Genomic DNA, 24,420 nt, shown 5'->3' with positions numbered 1-24,420 from the left:
GGCACATGCCGATATTTGGGTTTTTATTAATGAGACAGAGATATAGAGAGATTTATGTTGGTGGTGGTGATGGTTTGGGATCCAGTTTTACATGCAGACTAAGACGCACAAACAGCACAGTACACCTCAGTGAAGATTTGACGTCATTTGGAGTGAGGACAGTCTCCCAAAGATGAGTTTTCTACTATGTTCTCTCACAGTACCTTGATGGACTCTATAACAGGGTACCATCAAGCTAGGGCGATATAACATAATAGAAATCTCATGTTTGTGAGACTTTCCTCACTCCAAATGATGTCAAATCTTCACCGAGGTGTACTGTGCTGTTCGTACGACTTAGTCTGCATGTAAAACTGGCCCCTAAACCCTAAGCCACCACCAGCACCTCACCTTGAGCTATTAGCTGGCCCTCCTATAGGCATATAAATAGTTGAATACAGTGAAGGCCCCACCAGAGACTCTCTCCTCTCTCCCTCCGCCCAAGCCCAGAAATGGCCGAAATGCAATTTGCAATCTTTAATGCAAACTGCATTACGGCCATTTTGAGCATATTGCAGGGGAAAAAGGTGTAGTTATTTCTGGCATTAAAACCATGCGACAGCGTGCATTATGCTATCGCACAGTGCGATATTGCCCCTCATTTTCATTAATCCCGCCTCAAACCCCTCCCCTTCAAAAAAACCTGCATTCGTGCCATGCGATAGTACGATTATCGCATGCATTACGGCGTTAACGCCTTAACGCATTTTGATGGACGACTGAATTTGTAAACCTTTTTGACTGACGCGTGTTGTAGAAGCGGTATATAAACATTTTAGAATAAACAAACATATTAACCCAATAGATTTTAATTTTATTGCATATGGTATGACTGATGGCGTGAATGGAATGAGATTTGGGTTTTGTGAAATTTGCTGAGTTTAGACAATTTAATAGGATTTATATTAAAAAGTTTTTGATATACAGAATGGATTGAAATAAAGTCTTTGTTAAAAATTCTACATTAATGTAAATTAACCTCTAAAGAGCGCATTAGTAGTTATTTATAATATGAGGCTAGTCTTTTTTTTTTTTAATTTGGAGTTATTGTATATATAAATGTGTGTCTATCTATAGAGACACACACACACACACACTCAGTGTTTATCAGCTTGGCTTTGTTTTTCTATTCTTTTTGGCAGAATATGACAACCTGGAACATTCAGCACCTTTCCCCTCTGCTTCACCCTACATTTACATGAAAGAGTCGAAAACTCACCTAGCAAACCCGGCCTTGGACCTTTTATATCTCCTCCACTATAATTAACTACATTTAATTCTACCTTTTGATGTCAAATCACATTTCTAGTCAAACATCATGAAGGGCATGATGATCCTGCCCCCAACCCCCCAAGACAGTAAAAAACCAATACGCCATCAATTTTTCCAGGCAATGTAAACCCATTAGTACTTACTGGCTGGATTAACTCACTGCTTCTGAAAGGAATGCCTCCTACAGTGAGGTTCAAGTGATATAATCCTTTGTCGTAAGTGAACAGGTCTCCGGACACAGCTATTTTCATCACCGCTTCTGAATTAATCTTTATCATCAAATTTCTCTGCAGCTCCTCAACTGAGATCTGAGGAGATGGGGGGGGGGGGGGGGGGGAAAAAAAAAAAAAGCACTCCGGTAAAAAAAGACTTCATACACGTTTTCCTTTGAAAGATACATTCATTTAGTTTATTCTAACCCACCGTGAACACAAAAAAACATTGCAACAGAAGTCACAACATTCCATAGCACAGCGAAACGCGAGTCAACACGCTAGCGCCTGAGCTAGGTTAAAAAGTTGGGTGGAAAAGTGTAGGCACCCCTGGTAAAAAAAAACTGTTTCAAAGAGTCCCCTACATCTCTACAGGGTACAAATTTAAACGCGAAATCTTCCTGCAATTTTTAATGCAAATTTACTATTTGCTAATTTTAACAGATTAAAGATAACGAGAGGGTGAATATGATGTGGATTTTCAGAAGGCGTTTGACAAAGTCCCTCATGAGAGGCTTCTACGAAAACTAAAAAATCATGGGATAGGAGGCGATGTCCTTTCGTGGATTACAAACTGGCTAAAAGACAGGAAACAGAGAGTAGGATTAAATGGTCAATTTTCTCAATGGAAAAGGGTAAACAGTGGAGTGCCTCAGGGATCTGTACTTGGACCGGTGCTTTTCAATATATATATAAATGATCTGGAAAGGAATACGACGAGTGAGGTTATCAAATTTGCAGATGATACAAAATTATTCAGAGTAGTTAAATCACAAGCAGACTGTAATACATTACAGGAGGACCTTGCAAGACTGGAAGATTGGGCATCGAAATGGCAGATGAAATTTAATGTGGACAAGTGCAAGGTGTTGCATATAGGGAAAAATAACCGTTGCTGTAGTTACACGATGTTAGGTTCCATATTAGGAGCTACCACCCAGGAAAAAGATCTAGGCATCATAGTGGATAATACTTTAAAATCGTCGGCTCAGTGTGCTGCGGCAGTCAAAAAAAGCAAACAATGTTAGGAATTATTAGGAAGGGAATGGTTAATAGAACGGAAAATGTCATAATACCTCTATATCGCTCCATGGTGAGACCACACCTTGAATACTGTGTACAATTCTGGTCGCCGCATCTCAAAAAAGATATAGTTGCGATGGAGAAGGTACAGAGAAGGGCAACCAAAATGATAAAGGGGATGGAACAGCTCCCCTATGAGGAAAGGCTGAAGAGATTAGGGCTGTTCAGCTTGGAGAAGAGACGGCTCAGGGGGGATATGATAGAGGTCTTTAAGATCATGAGAGGTCTTGAACGAGTAGATGTGACTCGGTTAAGACTAATCGGAGAAAGTTCTTTTTCACTCAACGCACAATTAAGCTCTGGAATTTGTTGCCAGAGGATGTGGTTAGTGCAGTTAGTGTTGCTGGGTTCAAAAAAGGTTTGGATAACCATTAATGGCTATTAATCAATTTTACTTAGGGAATAGCCACTGCTATTAATTGCATCAGTAGCATGGGATCTTCTTAGTGTTTGGGTAATTGCCAGGTTCTTGTGGCCTGGTTTTGGCCTCTGTTGGAAACAGGATGCTGGGCTTGATGGACCCTTGGTCTGACCCAGCATGGCAATTTCTTATGTTCTTATGTGTGCAAAAGTCAATTCTTTGTAACACTTCCTGCAGCCAGATAAGGGTCTTTCTATTCTCTTTTGAAATTTTTCCCCCAGTCGTCTTTGCAGAACTTTATTTTTTTTTGAAAATTTATTTACAGAATTGTCAGATACAGGCACTTGAGAAATACATACATACAATTCAATGTAAGAGCCAGCTATACATCCAACACTTTTTTAGCTTGGAAATTTAGGGAGCAATTTTCAAAAAAGGATTACCGTATATAAACGGACTTTTGAAAACTACTAGGATAGATGCTACTTTTATGAGCGCAACTCCTTTGAAAATTCACTCCATAGCTTTAGGTTTCTTTGAATGCACTGCATGTTTGAGATCTCCCCACAGACTTAATATTCAAGTCCGAGGTCTGGGAAAGTCATTCCAAAACTCATCTCTTTCCTATAAGATAAGCCTTTGATAAATGACCCCCCTTAAGTAGATAAAATGTATCTAGTTATAGGGGCCAGATAATTAAACCTCGGTGTTTGCCCAGCTAATTTAAAAGTTATCTGGACAAGCCCCATCTGAATATGGACCTCATTCTGCCTTGAAATGCACTCAAAAAAAACTGTTTTGTCAACGTTCCTTCTGGATCAACCAACCAGTCAGACTTACTGTTTGCCACATCCCATGATTGATAACCGGCCCACTGCTGGTCACACGGCCTATTCCGTTGTACTTCAGCTGAAGTTCGATCTTTCCATTGCGCAAAGCCAGTACAATCCATGTGCTCTCTTGATGGCCTCCAGCAAAGAAAAGGACGCCTTCGGGGTCAAAGGTTCTAAAGTCGAACGTAGCCACAAGTCTGACCACAAAGGTGTTAAGAAACAGATCATTACATATAGTTTAAAAAACCCAAAAAAAACCTATAAATGGAGACAGTGCATGCAAATATACATCATGCATATTAATCGGGGATATCCTGAAAAACCAGCCCTGTTTATCGCACTCCAGAACCAGAATTGTCTAGCCATAATCTAGTCCATCCCAGTCACCAGGAATGATGTACCTTATGTAATTATACAAGGCAGATGTTCAATCTACTTTTAAAAACCAACCATCTAGCACTGTAATGGTATATGTTTGCTAACAGGTGATAAGTTTGGTCCAATATGGTGCATTATTGCTGAAAAAAATGATAGAAGACAATTTTAAAAAGATATTTGCCTGGGGAGATTCGTCTAGTTGAGAATTGTTAACCTCAAGGCAGCTACTTGGGATATTTTACCCCTCTTTTATATGTATATAAGAGGCTTCGACAAAGACAAAAAATACCTACTTATACTCCTTGACCTCTCAGCTGCCTTTGACACAGTAAACCACAATATACTCCTAGAACGGCTGACTGAAATCGGTTTAACTGACACCACCTTACAATGGTTCTCATCCTATCTATCCGACAGAACCTACCAAGTATCAATTAAAAACCCAACCAAAAAGATTAGCCTCAACACTGGAGTTCCCCAAGGATCAGCGTTATCGGCCACGCTATTTAACATATACCTTCTTCCCATTTGCCAACTACTAAAAGATAGTGGAATCACCCACTTCCTCTATGCTGACGACATTCAACTTCTAATTCCCATCCAAAATGCAATTGAAGAAACGTACAAAGAAACATCTGCTCTACTTGTCTCAATTAAACATCTTCTAACATCACTGAAACTCATAATCAACCGACAAAACTGAAATAATCCTCATGGACAAAAAACCCAATCCAACACCACCACCACCCAAACTCATACTAGACAATCAAATGAACCCAATACTCCCTGTCACCCACACCAGAAACCTAGGAATAATTATTGACAAAGAACTTTCATTCAAGAACCATATATCAAACAAAATCAAAGAAGGATATCACAAACTACTAACCCTAAGACTTCTGAAACCATTTCTTAACCCTTATGACTTCAGAACTGTACTACACTACTCATATTTTCAACCATCGACTACTGCAACTCCCTACTGATTGTAATACCATCTTCCAACCTCAAATCTCTCCAAATTCTGCAAAGCTCAGCAGCCTAATTCTGACAGGAACAAATCCCCAAAGAAACTTACGTTCAACCAATACAGGCCGCTTAACAGTCCCCCCCCCCCCCATCAGAGATGTTCACTTGACAACAACCAGAGAAAGAGCATTTTCCGTCGTCTGCCCTAAAATATGGAACTCCCTCCCAAAAGATTTAAGAACCCAACCTAACCTCAAAACTTTCAAAAAAGATCTAAAAACGTAGCTGTTTTACAAAGTCTACATTGACAATCAACCATCACAACATCCAAACACCCAACAAAATTACCAACAGAGTCCACGAAAAAACTTGTCATCAACCAGCACCAAACAAACCCTTCTCATTCAAAAATGATTTTATTCTGGACTATAAAAAAAGATTAACTTTACGTTTATAACATGTATCCTGTTATACCCTTAATTCACAATTGTTTAGAAAATACCTTTTGAATCTTGTAAACTGTTGTGATGGCTTCACCAAATGATGGTATATAAAACTCAGCAAATAAATAAACAAATACATAAATAAACATACATGCTAAATAGTCCCAGGCATGTTTAAAATGTCCTCGATTATGTTAAGGCTGCATCCTGCAAGTTAAGGAAAATGCCTTACGCCTCTTTATGTCCAACATGAAATATAAACCAGTTGCTACTTCATTCCATCTCTGGTAGTCCTTTGCGTATAGGTGTTAGGGAAGTGTTTCCATTCACAATGTATGATCATTCTGAAAGGAACAGACTATGAAAAGCTAATGGAGCCTACTTTCTGGGATGCGTGAACACATACACGTGGATCAAAGACACACACATAACCTGTCATGATCCTCTTGGACCCCGCCCCCGACATATCCTGAAAATCTGGTGTTCAAATGACAACAAACCCTTAAGTTAAGGGTTGGGGCAGAGGACACACACACACACACACAAAGCAATCTCATAAGCCTTCTTCCCTTTGGAAAGTAGGTTAAAAATGATTATAGAGCTGTAAGGCAATGATGGGATTAACAAAAGCCACCTCACTTATCACTGGACACTCACCAGCTGACCTAATCTGAACACCCCATTTAATGTTTCCTAGGTGAATGAACGCTCACCATTCCACTTTTAGCTGTACACGCCTCTCACCTGGTGGGTTGTTTTCTCTTAAAGCGGAGCCTGATCACGGGAGTACCGCTGAACATTCTGCCCAAGTACAGAGACTTCACGCTTTTTTCAGTAGAGAAAGGTACACAAGGTACAATGTCCTAGAATTAAAACAGTTTTCACATTTACACAAATCAGACAAATAGAAGCATAGTATCAAAATGACATATGTATCCCAAAAGTTCTCCTAAGTAATATTTTAACCTAGAAGATATGAAGATCATGCATGTCAAGAAATGCATCCTCATGGGTAAACAACAATATGCAAGTTTTAAAGGTGAAAATGACAAGAGTCATGTTCTCCATCAGTTGCAGAAGTCTGCATCCTTTATCCACAGTGGTGTTGCAACTATCTGCAAGGACCTATCAGACATAGTGAGATACTCTCTGATAGACTCAGCAGGGGCTCAAAAGGCAACCAGAACCAAGGCAGGGGAATAATTTCCTCAGGTTACCAAGAAAAGTTGCTGTCTGTTAAAAGTGGATTTCCCTCAACAAGGTAGTATGCTGATGCATTCAAGTATAGCAGCATTTCACCCTAGCTAGCCAATTTCTGAAATACTAGTTTAGAACAGGGGTTCTCAACTTGGTCCTCGAGATATCCTGAAAATCTGACTTGGCTAGGTGTATCTACAATGAATAGCTATGAGATAGATTTGCAGAAAATGGAGGCGGTACTTGCTAATTTATCTCATGCTTATTCACTGTAGATGTCCTGAAAACCTCTGGCTAGGTGTGTCTAGAGAACTGGGTTGTGAACCTCTGGTCTAGAAGACAGTCCAGTGATCTCTCAAAAAGTTTTTTGTTTTTTTTAAATAAAATTTTGCCCCTCCATGCTGCACTTTGACCAGCATGGTTCACTTTAGGAGTAACCACTGCCTTCCCTCCCAGTCAGAACTCATGTACATCATCTCCACCATGGCCACCATACTGTGTTTAGCTTTGACAGAACAAACCACCTGCATTGGTAGCATGGAAGGCAATGCCTTCCATTAAAAAAAAAAAAAAAAAAGAACACCAGCTTTTTTCAGCCACAAAAACAGAAGATATTGAATTTCTTCACCTGCACTGGAAGTGAGCAACAGGGAATGGATTACGCAGTACTTCCTGGTGACCTGGATTAGCCGCTATCCGAGACAGGATGCTAGGCTTAATGGACCTTTTATCTGATCCAGCATGTCACAGCCAATGTTAAGGAAGCAAGAAGCTTTTAATTTATTTTTACCAGCAAGGGAAACTTGTTGACTGGTATCCATTACATGGTCATAGTTAAGGATTTATGTTTGGTTGTCACATGGCAGAGCCAACGATAAGAACACAATCAATGCAGACAGAGGCACCACAAGGAACAGTCAAACAAGACCCATTGATGCCATATAAAAGAATGTGCAGATAAATAAATGTTGCATGCCAGAGCCTGCATTTGTGATGAAAGCAGCTCATTGCTTGAAATTAGCATTCCAATCTAGAAAAACAGAAAATCAAACATAATATCCCTTAAAATTACTTTATGGCTGGAGTTGAGCAGACATGGAGTTCCGACAGCTTTCCTGGGGTTGTGTTTACCTTTGATGACAGCCCTGAGAAATAAGAGTAAAGCACATACCAAAGGTGGTCGAAAGAGATTTGCGGTATGAAACGCTGGGTTATGAGCTCCAAGGCGATCTCAACCCACACGCGATAAAACAAGAGCATGGCTTAGTATAGCAGCCAGAGTGGTTACTGGAGGTGACGTTAACCTTATGGCCATGTCTGAAGAAGCGGAGGCACAAATTTCAAAACAATGTCACTGCTGTGTTCAGATGAGCCACTGGTTAAATCACAGGTAGTGATGGAAGATATTAAAGGAGGTTCGGCGGCTCAAAGCGGCAGAGCTCAGAATTTCCTGACAGAAAGAAACTACCTTGCAGCTCGAAAGGGGAGATTGCAGCATTACAAGCCCAAAACAAAATGCTGGTTGAAAGGGTTGAAGACCAAGAAAATCAATGGACAAAAAAATCTCCAGATAGTTGGTCACCCCCCCCCCCCCATACCAATTAAAGATGCAGATTTACTTCCAAATTGTGGAAAGATGGCTCCCGGATCAGCTCGGCATGGTTGAGCCGGGCTTTGAGTTGCGAGGCGAATGGATGCACAGTTCTCCAGCTTTGCTTTGGGAGGCAGGGAACGCTGTCATGAGGGGGGGGGGACATATAATAGCTTATACAGCCAAACCCAAGAGCAATAAAATTATTGCAGGAGGTACAAAACGGGCATAAATTAGACCTAAGGAAAATAAACTACCAGTACAAATTAGAATGGCGTTGAACAACCTCCTCCATGAGAGAGTTGTAAAGCAACTAAGATATTTTCAATATAAATTATATAAATTTGAGGGCAAAAGAAGTAAATTGTTAGTAATCAGGCAGGAACAGCGTTGTCTCCCCTGAGCAGATGTCTCTGCAGCAGGACTGTGATGCACAGGTAGCATTCAATGACATGAGATGGACCATAAAGCACCACAAAAAATCCCTCGACAATGACAGCTTTCAGGGTGGTGATCCTCTCACGCTCCACAGCCTGGAACAGAAGGGGAGCCCCAGAGGGTCCGCAGTATGAGAACATTCAGGGTTCCCAGGCACTGCAAGAAGTAAAACAAGAACAGAGGTGATGAGGCAAAATATGGCGTAGTCAGGAGGGGCACGGGGAAGGTTTTAAAGCGAGAGCTGTGGTTGCCATTGCTGAGTCCCTGGCTTGGTACTACGAAGGCTCCCGTGGCACACAGACCTACGGCCACTAGCCGAAGGGTGGCACAGCTGAGGTAGCCACACCTGGAGTTCTGGAAGGCAGTGAAGCACAGGGGGTGTCCCACGGCCAAGTACCGCATCACGGAGATCCCATTGAGGAAGAGGACGGAGATGGAGGAAGAACATGGCATGAACCAAGAGTTACCACCCAGGAAAGAGATCTGGGCGTCATAGAGGATAATACATTGAAATCGTTAGCTCAGTGTGCTGTGACAATCAAAAAAGCACACAGAATGTTAGGAATTATTAGAAAGGGAATGGTGAATAAAATGGAAAATGTCATAATGCCTCTGTATCGCTCCATGGTGAGACCGCACCTTGAATACTGTGTACAATTCTGGTCGCCGCATCTCAAAAAAGATATAGTTGCACTGGAGAAACAGCAGAGAAGGGCTACCAAAATGATAAAGGAGCATGGAACAGCTCCCCTATGAGGAAAGGCTGAAGATGTTAATGCTGTTCAGTTTGCAGAAGAGACGACTGAGGGGGGATGTGATAGAAATCTACAAAATCATGAAAATTAATGTAAGTCTGTTATTTACTCTCTCAAATAATAGAAGGACCAGGGGGCACTCCATAAAGTTTGCAAATAGCACATTTAAAACAAATTGAAGAAAATTGTTTTTCACTCAGCACATAGTTAAGCTCTGGAATTCACTGCCAGAGGATGTGGTTTCGGCAGTTAGTGTAACTGGGTTTAAAAAAAGATTTGGATAAGTTCCTAGAGGAGAAATCCATAAACTGCTATTACGGTAGTTAATAAGCATAGCAGCTTGTGATTTATCTAGTGTTTGGGTATTTGCCAGGTACTTGTGGCTTGGATTGGCCACTGTTGGAAAGAGGATACTGGGCTTGGACCCTTGGTCTGACCCAGTATGACATCACTTATGTTCTTAGTTAACCTACCGGGTCATTCATCAAAATGCGTTAGCGGACGAACACGTGGTAAACGGTTCTAGCCTGCGATAAATAGTTGCAATGCACCTTAGTATGTAAATTTCACATTTAGTATGCAAGTGGGAGGAGTTTGGGAGGAGTTAATGGAAACGAGGGTCTGCTAGCATGGAATGTGGCAGAGTAACACAGGATTTAACGTCTGAAATAACTACACCTTTTTTCTTTGCATTGTCCTTGTGCTACTGAGGCAAAAATGTTTATCACACGCTCTCCTCTTGATAACGGCTGTGGTTATGCAATAAAAACAACGTGTGACATGATAATGTACCATGTGTTGTGATATTTGTCTATACGATTCGGTAATGCTACAATTTGCCTCACCACGCCCTTTTTTTTTTTTTTTTAAATTGCGGGCACTATTTCTGCCGTATTTAAAGCATTTTGATGAATCTAGGCCTTCGTGAGAATGAAATAGAGATCATCCATTATTACTACTAAAGATACACAGAATCTGTTGCAAAATGCGGGGCGGGATGCAATATTTAAATTAGGGTTCGCGTTGTCAAGGAGGTGCTATGGGCGATTGCACACCCCTAGCATCTCCTTGACAGCGCAAGCTGGAGAGAGGACTCCTGTCGGTGGCTGCCCTCCGATTAAGAAAATGGACGCTGAATTTATCAGCGTCCCGTTTTCCTAACCAGCACACCTGCAGGGGTTAGGGAAATGGATGCTGATAAATTTAGCGTCCATTCTCCGAACCTGACTATGGGCACCAGAAGGAACGTATACATCAGTATTAAAGTGTTCGACACTTAAAGGAAAATTAGTTTCTTACCTGATAATTTTCGTTCCTGTAGTACCAAGGATCAGTCCAGGACACCTGGGTTGTGACTCCGCACCAGTAGATGGAGACAGATTAAAACTTGTGGGCGGAGCCATATATAAGCCCCTGTGCCAGTCACAGCCCCTCAGTCATACGTAATGTCAAAGTAGAAAAATCCAAAAGCCAACATAGCTAACCATAGAAACTTACTAAGTAAAATAACTCCAACACCCCTACAGGAAAACAGACTCTCCAACCGGGAGAGCGAACAAAAGAAGGGGTCAGCGTATTAAAAAACAACAATGAGCGGACTCTCCATTACTATAGCGCCACACTGCGGGCGGGATCCTGGACTGATCCTTGGTACTACAGGAACGAAAATTATCAGGTAAGAAACTAATTTTCCTTTCCCTGTACGTACCAGGATCAGTCCAGGACACCTGGGATGTACCAGAGCTAAGTTATCGAGGGTGGGAAGCAGAGAGTCCCGCTCGGAGTACCCTCTCTCCAAATCCCCCAGCATCAGTAGCTTGAACATCCAATCGGTAATGTTTAATGAAGGTATGCAACGATTTCCAGGTAGCCGCCCTGCAAATCTCTTGAGGCGAAACCTGAGAAGATTCCGCCCAGGACGCCGCATGAGATCTTGTCGAATGAGCTCGAAGACCCACTGGCGGTGTTTTACCGCGCAGAATGTACGCGGAACCAATGGCGTCCTTGAGCCAACGGGCGATCGTTGTGCGGGACGCCGCAGAACCTTTCTTCGGACCCGACGTCAACACAAACAGATGATCTGTTAAACGAAAAGAATTTGTGACCTCTAGATAGCGAAGAAGAGACCTTCGCACATCTAGTTTTCTCAAATCCCTCAACTTCGGGTTGGAAGAATCACCAACCGCGAAAGCGGGAAGTTCAATCGATTGATTCAAATGAAAAGCCGATACGACCTTAGGCAAGAAAGAGGGAACGGTCCGCAAGGAAACCCCTGAATCGGAAAAGCGCAAAAAGGGCTCTCTGCAGGATAGAGCTTGCAACTCAGAAATCCGGCGAGCCGAAGCAATGGCTACCAGGAATACAGTCTTTAACGTGAGATCTTTGATCGTAGAATGCTTCAGAGGCTCAAAAGGAGCTGAGCATAAGGACGAGAGCACCCAGTTGAGGTTCCAAGAAGGACAAGGGAGCCGCAAAGGAGGACGGAGGTGTTTCGCTCCCCGAAGGAAACGGGAGATATCCGGGTGGAGAGCCAGGGAGACTCCCCGAATCTTACCACGCAAACAACCAAGCGCCGCGACTTGGACCCGTAGGGAACTGCACGCTAAGCCTTTGGCCAGCCCAGCCTGGAGAAAAGCCAAAATATCGGGAATAGCAGCGGAAGTGGGACTAAGACCCCGCTCCACGCACCACTCCTCAAAGACTACCCAGACTCGAACATAAGCCAGAGACGTGGATTGTTTTCTGGATCTCAGCAACGTAGCAACTACCGCGTCCGAGTAACCTTTTTGCTTCAACCGATACCTCTCAAAAGCCATGCCGCGAGACAGTAGTGATCCGCATCCTCCAAACAGACGGGACCCTGACGAAGGAGCCCCGGAAACCCCTGTAGACGAAGGGGTGCCACCACCGACAACTGGACCAGGTCCGCAAACCATGGACGGCGCGGCCACTCCGGCGCCACCATGATCACGTTGGACGGGTGCAATTCTATGCGCCGCAGTATCTTGCCGATCATGGGCCATGGTGGGAACACATACAGTAGCACCTCCGCCGGCCAGGGAAGTGCTAACGCGTCGACCCCTTCTGCTCCTCTTTCTCGGCGTAGACTGAAAAATCTCGGAGCCTTTGCGTTGTTCCACGTGGCCATGAGATCCATGTGGGGCGTTCCCCAAGTCCTGCAAATGAGAAGAAACGCTTCTTCCGCTAGCTCCCACTCTCCGGGATCCAGGTGGTGTCGGCTGAGGAAGTCCGCCTGGACATTGTCGGCTCCTGCTATGTGAGACGCAGCGAGATCGCTGAGATGCCGCTCTGCCCAGGCCATCAAGGAACATGCTTCCTCCGCTACTTGAGGACTTTTCGTCCCTCCCTGGCGATTGATGTAAGCCACGGTGGTCGCGTTGTCCGACAATACTCGGATTGCCTTTCCTCGTACAAGGGGTAGAAAAGCTTGCAATGCCAGACGGACCGCCCTGAACTCTAGGCGGTTGATAGACCACCGGGTCTGATCTTCTGACCATAGACCCTGAACCGATTTCTCTTGGCAAACTGCACCCCAACCGGAAAGACTGGCATCCGTGGTCACCACTGTCCAGTTGGGAAGAAGAAGAGATACTCCACAGGAGAGATGTTTGGAATCCAGCCACCAGCCCAGGCTGGAGCGCACCTGATTCTCGAGAGGCAGTGGAAGATAATATTCTTCTGAGATCGGTTTCCAGCGGGACAACAATGAAGACTGCAGTGGCCGCAGGTGAGCGAACGCCCAAGGGACTGACGCCAGCGTTGAGGCCATAGATCCGAGAACTGTCAGGTAATCGCAGACTCGCGGACGGTGTTGAGACAAAAGTCGTCGTACCTGAGACTGTAGTTTGCATATCCGATCCTGAGAGAGAATCACTCTGCCCCGTTTTGTGTCGAAAACGGCTCCAAGGTACTCCAAGGACTGAGTGGGTTCCAGATGACTCTTGTTGTAGTTGACCACCCAGACGAGGGACTGCAAGAATTGTAGCACCCTGGATACCGCTTGCCAACACAGGCTCTCTGACTTCGCCCGAATCAGCCAGTCGTCGAGGTAAGGGTGAACCAGTAGGCCTTCCCGACGTAAGTGCGCCGCCACTACCACCATCACTTTCGTGAATGTCCGAGGCGCTGTCGCCAGGCCAAACGGAAGAGCCCGGAACTGGAAGTGTCTGCCCAGAATGCAAAACCGCAGAAACCGCTGGAAGGCTGGCTGGATGCCCACATGAAGGTATGCTTCTGTGAGATCTAGTGACGCAAGGAATTCGCCTGGCCGCACTGACGCGATCACCGAACGAATGGTTTCCATCTTGAAGTGAGGGACCCGAAGACATCTGTTGACTCCTTTCAGATCCAGTATGGGTCGGAAAGTGCCGTCCTTCTTGGGAACTATGAAGTAAATGGAGTACCGGCCCTTGCCGTACTGATCGGCCGGAACTGGAGAGATGGCCCCCAAGCTTTCTAGTCTTCGGATGGTGTCTAGCACTGCCGCCTTCTTCTTGGGATCCTTGCAAGGCGAGACCAGGAACTTGTCCGCTGGGATGCGAGCAAAATCTAACTCGTAACCGTGTCTTATCACGTCGAGGACCCACTGATCCGACGTCATGCTGGCCCATACCTCGAGAAATAAGGATAGACGCGCCCCCACGTTTGGGACAGCGTGCTGAGGGCGCGACGAGGAATGGGCCGGCCGAACTTCATTGCGAAGGTTTGGAACCCGTACCCGACGGGGCTCCTCCTTGCCTGCCAAAGCGTTTGCCCCGAAAGGAGTGCTGCCAGTGAGTGTTTCGAGAAGAGGCCGGCCTGTACGAAGGTCCGGTGGATCTTTGCGGCCTGGACTTCCGGGGACCCCGGAAACGGGCTCTGCCAGAAAACGAAGAGCGCGACCGGGTCCTATCCTCTGGCAGCCTAAACGCTCGGTTCTCACCCAGGGAAACCATCAAGTCATCTAATTCCTTACCAAACAGCAATTTCCCTTTGAAGGGCAATGCCCCGAGGTGAGCCTTGGACAAACCATCCGCCGCCCAGTTGCGCAGCCAAAGGAGGCGGCGTGCCGACACCGCTGCCACCATGGATCTAGCTGAAGTGCGTAGAAGATCATGGAGCGCATCGGCCCCATATGCGATAGCTGTTTCCAACCTATCTGCTTGGGAAGCCTCCTCCGGAGAGAGATCTGCATTCGCCTGCAGTACCTGGGCCCAGCGCAGACTAGCTCGCATAGCGAAGTTCGTGCAAATGGCAGCTCGAACTCCCAAGGCGGAAAACTCAAAAATCTTTTTGAGCTGTACCTCCAACTTTCGGTCTTGAATATCCCGGAGGGCCGTCGCTCCCGTGACAGGGATGGTAGACCTCTTCGTGACAGCGGACACCGCCGAATCCACTTTTGGAAGTCGGAGGAGCTCCAGCGCCTCCTCCGGTAAAGGATAGAGTTTATCCATGGCCTTGCTGACTTTCAAACCTAACTCCGGAGTATCCCATTCCTTGAAAAGGATATCCGTGGACGAGAAATGAAAAGGGAAGGCAACCGCCGGTCCTGTGAGGCCGAGAAGAACAGGATCCATATTCGCCTCCTGGCGGACCACCACCGGAGGAGCTTCAATTCCCAATTCATGGAGAATGGCCGGGATGAGAGGTGCCAGTTCCTCTCTGCGGAATAGCCGTACCACCTTGGGGTCATCCCCTTCTGCAGCCTGTGCAGCTTTCTCTGCAATGGGCTGTGCAGTACCATCCACTGCTGCCTTTCCGGCCCCCGTCAGGGGCTCCTCGGCGGACTCCGTATCATCCTCAGGGGAATCCTCGGGATCCGATTCCTGCGGCACCCCCCTGGGAGGCCGCTTCCCCCGGGTCGCACCGTGGGCGATCTCCGCGCCCTTCCTGGACTTCTTTTTCCGTGGAGGGGACCCGTGGTCGGCCGCACGCGAGCCATTCCCCTGGATGCGCTTGCTGCGCTTGTATTTGAGAACTTTGCGCAGCAACAGCGCAAAATCCTCAGAAAATCACCAGAATCCGAAGAATCACTCTCGGAAGCCTCCCGGGACCGGAGCCCCTCCGAGGGAACCTCCCCTGCCGCGACACGCTGTGGGGAAAGCGCAGGAGGAAAGGAAGAGGCCCCCCACCGTTTCCCGCGAAATTTTCCCGGCCGGTGGCCAAGATGGCCGCCACTCCCGCACTAACCGGGAAAAGATCCTGAGGCCTGTCAGCGGAGCTACCACCGCGCGACGGCGAACGCGCGACCCGGGAACGAGCCCCCCGCGGCGCTGCCGAGGGTCCCTCATCACCCGGGACGCAAGCTGAACAAAGGCTGTCCCTTGAAAGACACGCGCGCGCGCCGAGCCGCAGGCCCTGCACTGTGCAGCACGCGGCATGCCGGCGAAAACGCGGGAGAAAACGGGGCCGCGGCGAAAAAATTACCTCAAAAATTAAAAAATTAAAAATAAACAAATAGCGCAATTCAGCGACCTCCCCCCTGCCAATGACGCCCCCCCCACCGACAAAACGGAGCGGCGACGCCAGGTAACAGAGAGCCGCAAAAACAAAAGTAAAAACTTTTTTTTTTTTTTTTTTTTTACAAACAAAAAACGCTGTCCCTGGTACTGAAAAGCCCTTATTCCTGCAGGGGTGAGTGAACCAGGCTCCCTGGTGTCACCCCTGACGCTGCCACTAGCTCAGCCGGGTCCTCAACCCTGGCAGCGGCCTCAACCGGGGGAGGGTAGTCCCCTCAGGACCTCTCAACTCCCCTGGGAGGCAGGGCACCCGAGACTAAGGGATTAAAAGAAAAAAACCCCAATTTGGTATATAAACAGCTATGCCTAACAAAAAAGCCTAGCCCAAAAAATTCAAACCTGACTAACACCAACACCAGAATCAGGTCAGGCAGGGCTGTGACTGGACCTGCACCATCTACTGGAGACAGAGTAAGACTGAGGGGCTGTGACTGGCACAGGGGCTTATATATGGCTCCGCCCACAAGTTTTAATCTGTCTCCATCTACTGGTGCGGAGTCACAACCCAGGTGTCCTGGACTGATCCTGGTACGTACAGGGAATATTAATTTATTCACTCCTTCACTTATTGCCAATTGGTCCCTTTACTGTCACATGTCAATGAAAGGACCAATCACCTTTCAGAAGGCTGTCCTGAAAGTTGATTGGTCCTTTCACTATATTGAATCGGCCCCTTTGAATGGCCACAGATTACAGCAGGGGAACGACAGCAACTCAATCTGAATATTATAGATTCTGAAGCATTTCAGGCTATTCAAAAACTTAAATCAGGGAAGGCAGCTGGTTTGGATGATAGTCCAAATACTATAAATTCCTGAAATTTAATATACTCGCACCTTTAGTTAAATTTTATAATGGATTACTGCAGTATGAGTCCCTGTTACAAGATATAAATCAATCTATCATAGTGATTCTTCCTAAGAAAGGTAATGACCCCCAAGAACCTAGTTCTTATCAACCTATTTCATTAATAAATTTGGACCTAAAAATTTTAGCTGAAATTTTTAGAGAATTGGATAAATTCAATTTTACCAAAATTAGTTCATCCAGACCAGACTGGTTTCGTAAAGGGTAGGCAATGGGGTAAAAAATTGTACGATGCTTAATAGCGACTTTGAGTCAAAGTGCCAACCGTGAAGCTATGGTTCTTAGATTAGATGCTGAGAAAGCTTTTGACTACCTCCTGGAATTGTGTGTTTGGGGAGCTTCAATGGTATGGTTTTCAAGGTGAAATGCTGAAATGGTTAAGGGCATCATATAATAACTGTACTGCGTGCACTTTTATTAATGGGGATGCCACAGAGTTTCAAATTGGGTGGAGGAGTGAGACAGTGGTGCCTTCTCTCACCCCTCTTATTCTTGCTTGCTATTCAACCCCTGGCAATCAAATTATGCTCACGGCAAGCATACGAGGGGATTAAAATTGGTGCAACATGCAATCTCCCTCTTTGCCAATATTCTGCTATTTGTGGGGAATCCCAAGAAAAGTATATTAGAAATTCAGGCATTATTTGCAGATTTTCAATCATTTGCTGGACTGAAAATAAATTTTAGCAAAAAATCAGAGCCCTTGCCACTGGAGGACAGGACACGGGTTGACCAGTCGGGTCCTTTTCCATTTCAGTGGACATCGGGGAAAATAAGATACCTGGGCTTTTGGATCCCATCAGGCGTGAAACAGATTTATGCGCTTAAAATTGACTAGACACTTCAAAATATGCACAATCAATTGAGTACATAGAAGAATCTTCCTGTACCTTTTATAGGTAGATGTGTTCTAATAAAAATGATTTACCCTCCCTGAATTACTCTACAGACTCCATATATTACTTTGCTGGTTGAAGCACAAAGACGTCATGCTCAAGAAAGTCCATATTTGTTAAATTTGGAGAGGGAAAAGAGGAAAAATAAGTTTGGGGAAATTGATTCATGGGAAGAGGGAGGAGGGGGGAGGGGGGGTGAACCTGCCCAACGTGAAGTTTTACAATGAGGATTGCCAAATGAGGTTTGTTGGAGAGTAGATAGCCGGAAAATATAAATATTGTAAGCAAGGGTTTCTCGATAATGTTTACCCCTTGGTCTCTTTTTCTGGTACACGGTGATGAGACGGGGACGAGGAAGTTGGCTGGGGGAATGTTCTGATGCAGGCGTGTATAGATGCTTGGAGATGGATGAAAGTTTAGTGGGACGTTCAAAGTACAAAATCATTGTTACCATTACGAGGAAACTGACTTTGCTCCGAGGTTGGAACATTCAAGTATTTTGGGGATGGAAATGTAATGGTATTTAATGCATAATGCACTTATATCATGCAGAGGAAAAAAAAAAAAAGACTATAAAATCTTTTAATCTGTTGCAAATGGATCATCGGCTGGCAGGGATTCAGTTTTTTGCATTTCTATAAGCCTGCCATTACCCTTGCTCATTACATTGGACATCAGAGGAGCTTTCCAAGGAATGGACACCGACACGAGCAATCACAGAAATTGGGGAAGGGAAGAATTCCATTGCACAGTGGCATATGTTATGCAAACAAAAACTACCGGATTATAATCTTACAGCTTTGTGCAACTTTTGGTCTGCAGTGTTACGTGTACTGTACAACTGTGTCTGTTACCATAGCAAGGAGGTGTTATATGGCACTGCATAAATATGTATGGATGTGAAATTATGCGAGACTTGAGTACCAACTGATTCACCATTCATATATAGATGTTAAACGATATATGAAATTGGCTTCTACATCTCTATGTGGCAGGTGTCTCAAAAAACAAAGTACACTAATACGCAAGCTATTACAATGCTCCCTTGTTTGATCTTTTTAGGATAAGATACTCCAAGTGATTTCTCAATGCCCAGGGAAGTAATTAAAACCAGACGGAAGACAGTTATTTTATGGACCTTTATAGAGGGGAAAGGAAGATCTGGATGACAATGACAGATTTATTTGCCTTGCCATGCAAATGTCACATGAATCGATGGATAGTCATCTGCCCTGGACTTGATCAAGTGGGAGAATACAATGACAAACTACATTGAAATGGACTGGTTGGAGGCCAAAATCAGTAAGAGGATGTGGCCTGCAACATATGTACAAGCCTGAAGGGTCGTCTTTTCAATGCTGGCGGAAAGGCAAGAGTCTTTGAGACCCAAGATACTGTACAAATTGGCCAACTTCACAACATCCTTCCCAGAAAATTGTCATAACCAACTGACATTAGAAAACTGTGATAGAAGAGGTATCTACTGACGTTGATGTGGCTTCATTGAGACGGGGGGGTGAGTTTGAGAGTATGCGGAGGTTAAGGGAGGGAAGAGTGAGTGAGGAAGGGAGGAAACAGGGGGTAAAGTAAGAAATGGAGTTTATCACTGTGAAAAAAAAAATCTTGAACTAAAGGGAATATAATTTTAAACAAAATTCCAAATACTGCAGTCACTTTCATGTACTTGAAATATAGGTGGTTTATTGTAGACCGACAAGGAAGAAAGCTGTAGCAGACCTGTAGCATGACAAATCCTGCCAATCTTTTCTGTGCTGACCAAGATTGCTATAGATCTGTTTTTCCTCTTTTTTTTTTTTCTAGCTTGAATTTCACCTGAGTTTGAGTCTATTGTACTGGTAGCATTTCAGGACAGGTTAACTGTACAGATTTTTTTTTTATACATGGAATGCTATTCTATTGTTCTCAAAATATCAATGTCCATAGAAACCATGGGCACACATGTTGATCAATGCTGTGGCAATAAAGTGATTTTTAAAAAAATAATTATTACATATAGATGAACAAGCATTGAAAACTGCACATAATCAGTTGACACTGATAATTAACACTCCATCGTTATACAATCTTCTTGAGAGTTTGCATAAAGAGGAAGAAAGAACATAGCCCAACACAAACATGTTTTTTTTAATTCATCTTGGTCATCCCATGGTTTTTCCCCCTTATGTGACCATTCCTTCAAATACTCCATACATGCTTACCATATTCATACACTATGTACACTATCATTTCATTATAAGCTACAGCAGCAGCACACACTACCTCACAGGTATTCATGTCAGGGGATAGCTTAATGCCGCCTCTGCCATCACAATGACACGTGTAACTGCCAAGTGAGTTGACACAGGTCTGTTCACATCGCTTCTCTTCACATTCATTCACATCTGTATATATGCAAGAAAAAAAAAAAACAAGGAGGAAAAATAAAGCTTTGCTTATTCAAAGTAATAAGGCTATAGATCGGCGTTTAACTGCATGTTCAAATTTTATTGCCATTTTCTCCTCAAGTACAAGACGACCATTAATCAAGACTGATCAAAACATTCAAGCACAAGCAAGTTTCCGAACAAGCAGCCTCTTCAGGCTTCCAACCCAGCCAGCATCTGCTTCAACATTAACAGACACCAAGGCCTTCATTCACATCTAATTTGGAAGTCTCCCACAACTGAAATCCTACTTTCCCCTCCTATCTATCAATAGTATTTGCAATGCTCTGGCTTGGGGCATCAACCGCGATCTCCTTTGTATCTCAGCACAAGTGTGCCCCTTAAATCAGCTGGTATGTGCTGAATATCCTGAGCAATGCAGGCTTGAGCTCAGGTTAACAAATTTTGAAGGCACCAAAAGGGAACCTGTTTCTGCTTGATTTGGGGCCATGCGCCAACAGAGCTTCAAAGGGGCAACCATAATGGCCCTGTGCCTACAGGCACCAGAATCTTAAAACTAGCCCTGGAGCAATGGCTGAAATACCCTCTTTCTCCTATGTAGCATGATTAATGCCTCCACAGCATACAACAGATTTTGCAAGCATCAGTGAAACCTGCATTTCACACCAATTAACTGCAACAGAAAAAGCATGAAGGCATGCTGGCATCAAGGTGGTTTACAGAACCCTGGTTCTGACAAACAAACATACTTAAACACAATGTAGTCAGCCCAGTTGTTCATGGCCTTAACTTCACACAGAGCTTTAAATTCATATTAACACAGTAAGTGAAGCCCTGAATAAAACAGCCGCTATTACTAGACTATTATCTGTTTATGACGGCTAACAGTTAATGGAACAGATCTACTAGCACCAAGAGTTGGATTTAATATTTTGGGGCACATGGCTGCATTAACTTCAAGGTCCTCTTTGACCTGGACATTCAGCAACTTCAAACTTTGGTACCCTGTGTAGTTGCCTGCACCTACATCCAGGCCCCTCTCTAGAACAATTAGGTTATGGGCCCCAGACTAATATTCTAGAACAGGTGCCTCCAGGCAAAACAAAACTACATAACTATTCAGTTGTTTTTTTTTTAGCATATATGAAAAAGTCAGAACTGGTGTGAACGCACATAACACCACTTGCTCAATCAGCAAATAAAATATACATAGTATGTAACACTAGAATGCAATTTCCTATAGGCCAAAAGCTTTTAATGAAAAGGATTAAAAAAAAAAAAAAAAAAGCCATTTTCTCTCATCAGACTCAGGAAAACCAAAATACTTTGTGTATGCACACTGAAAAAAAGCATTCAGTTTCAGCTTTCAACATACCTAGGCAAGTTTTTGTTAGTTCATCATACTTGTAACCTTCGTCACAAAGACATGAGTAGGAGCTGATTAGATTTTTACAGAGTGCTGTCCCACAGATGTCTGGTGAAGTTATGCATTCATCAATATCTGGAGGAAAGAGATCAAACAATTCAGGTTAGCATGGAGTCTGCACATACAGGTAGCGGAGGTCTAGATCTGGTCCCTTTAAGAAATAGGAACCCATTTCCAGAAAGCCAATTTTTAACATAACAGACCGGATTAAGACCCAAAAGGTTTGTTTTTTTTTTTACAACCAGCTGTTGTGATGTCTGGACAGGCTGTAGGTCAAAGACCAAGCCAAAATGACATCATTAATTTATTTGTATTTATTATTAATTTTTATATACCAATGTTTCATGGGAACATATCACATCGGTTTACATTAGTTAACTATTCATTTAAAAATATTTGCATTTTCAAAATGAAATGAAGAGAAGTTAATACAAAGTTTCATAATAAATTAATAAAAACAAATAAAATAGTAAAATAATTAATCATAAAATAAACAGTTAAAGAAGCAGAACATTATTGCTACTGCAAAGTAAACTTGCTTTTAAAGAATTTTAATTAAAATTTAATTTTTAAACAAATTCACGGGTTGCCCTGCTATGTATTGTGGATATGCATATACAAGCTTACCTGGAGAAGCAGGTGGAGAGATGAGCGGGACAAAGTAGATGCCATGTTATGCTGGGTTTTTTTTTTTCTTTTTTCAATTTATTCAATGCTTTATTGCCTTTGACAAACCCTATAATATGGTTTGGGGAAATTATGGCCCCCCAGGTTCATTCAGCCACATCGCTGCCTCCGGCATGTCTGAGAAGACGCGATATCTCAGGCTGATGAGAGAGATAACCCGCTGCAAGCAGAGCTGGAATGCAAGCCTCAACCAGAGCTCAGGCAGGACCCCCCTCTGACAGCGCTGTCCACCATTTAGGTAGGACCATCAGAGTGGTTCTTGTGCCAAATATAGTTTTGTCCACTACTGCTATAAAATCACCACATTTACAAATGTAAATATATCTCTTTCCCCCCCCCCCCCAATTTGTTATGCCATTAATCGTGGTATTGCACGCTATTTTGGACGGCCGGTCTTCAGCTGAGAATGCAGTTTATAAGTTTACAAAAAATAAAACTGTTTTAAAAAAGTTTACCATAATTGTAAGAGTGTAAATCGCGTCAACAAATCGGAACCACCTTATTTTGAACTACAGCATGACAAGAACAGACAGAGCTAAGGCCCAGAATCTGAGCTCAATGGGCTCTTCCCCCCCCCCCCCCCCCAAACATGAGCAAGTAGCCAAGTTCTGCACTTCTCACAGCCATAGGCTAATAAAACGTTTACTTTACTTTCCATTTGATATCCCATGGCTTCATTAAAACACAAAATGTGGTTATGATAAAATCGCCTATACACTTAAAACACAAACTTGCACCCCTTAACTAGGAAAAAACCGCACAAAGTGCTCATGGGAGCAACTTGGCCAATTGAATGTGCAGTTGCTTGATTTATTTTTGAAAATGTTAACAGTGGTTTGCTTTCCTTTCTTTTGATCCGGTGCAGTCACTGACTTTATAGGCTTTGGGTCTGCTCCTGAAGTGGATTTGCTTAATTTACAAGAAAGATTGCCTGGCACCAAGAAGGTTTACATAACCCTGGCTCTGACAGACAATACTTAAACATAACGTAATCAAGTACAGTTGTTCACGGCCTGGCTTCACGCAGGTCTTTAAATTCATATTAACACATTAAGGGAGACTAGGGACTATAACAGCCACTATTACTAGGGCTATTATCTGCCTACGGCGGCTAACCGCAGTTATTAATGGAGCAGATCTACTAGTACCAGGGCCGGATTTAAGGAAGGACCACCTAAAACTTCAGAATGGAAGAGGCAGAGAGTTTTATTTATTTATTTCAGGTTTTTTATATACCGGCATTCGAGAACGCAGTCCCATCATGCTGGTTCACATAAAACAGGGGTGTTTAGATGCAACAAACTATATACTATGACGAAAACACAAAATAAGTGATCAGAACTATTAATGCATCTCAGGCTTTGGAGACACTAAAGGAAGACCAGACTTCAAATTAAACAGAAAACCTGGGTTTTAAATCTGATTCCCTTTTTAGTTTACACTGTATTTCTATACAGTCATATTTTTAAATTGCCACATTTCCTACCAAAATCCAGAGACTTGACTTGCATCAAATAGGCATAGAGTAACCACATATTGTTCCTTGTTTCAGATCTACAATTCCATGCAAGCAGTGGGGAAAAGCTTGTCCCCCTTGACATGGAGCTATAAGATCCATGACCCAATCCTCTGGGTTCCGGAGGGGGCCTTAACAGGAGCATCCCACTTCCTAAAAGCTAAATTAAATCTACAATTTCCAGTCCAGGAATAAAAATGGAGAGCTTGCACATTCTAAAGTGTTGTACTGTTGATGGCCACACTAAGAACAGACGTGCCCTGGTCACTCCACAGCATGCATTTATTTAGCAGGGGCTCAGCATGCACATACTTTAAAGTTTTTCCCCAACCAGAGTCATCCGTTAAAATGAAATGTGCCTGGAAAGAGCCAAACAGCTATTCTAAGTATGCTCTCTTTCGCGCTCTTAGAATGGATCATCCTAACACGAGGCCACCCACTCGCCTCTGTGAATCATTCTAATGCTATGAAGATGGATAGTAACACAACGAGACCACTGGCAAGTCCAGGCATGTTTTCTGGGTTGCATTGCAG

At 43.9% G+C, this 24,420-nt stretch overlaps 1 protein-coding gene across 1 annotated transcript in view; it reads right to left on the bottom strand.

Annotated features, from left to right (window-relative positions):
• Nucleotides 1–24,420, bottom strand: part of GAS6 (growth arrest specific 6) — a 103,185-nt gene that overhangs the window by 17,365 nt on the left and 61,400 nt on the right. The window contains 5 exon segments of the mRNA XM_029604619.1: nucleotides 1,455–1,619; nucleotides 3,808–3,997; nucleotides 6,335–6,453; nucleotides 20,133–20,254; nucleotides 21,633–21,758. Of these exon segments, the coding sequence (XP_029460479.1) occupies nucleotides 1,455–1,619; nucleotides 3,808–3,997; nucleotides 6,335–6,453; nucleotides 20,133–20,254; nucleotides 21,633–21,758 (722 nt within the window).

Source organism: Rhinatrema bivittatum, chromosome 5 (genome assembly GCF_901001135.1).
Source record: "Rhinatrema bivittatum chromosome 5, aRhiBiv1.1, whole genome shotgun sequence".
Classification (NCBI taxonomy): domain Eukaryota; kingdom Metazoa; phylum Chordata; class Amphibia; order Gymnophiona; family Rhinatrematidae; genus Rhinatrema; species Rhinatrema bivittatum.
Note: the sequence above shows the minus strand (reverse complement) of the source record. Positions and strands in the feature narration are given on the sequence as shown.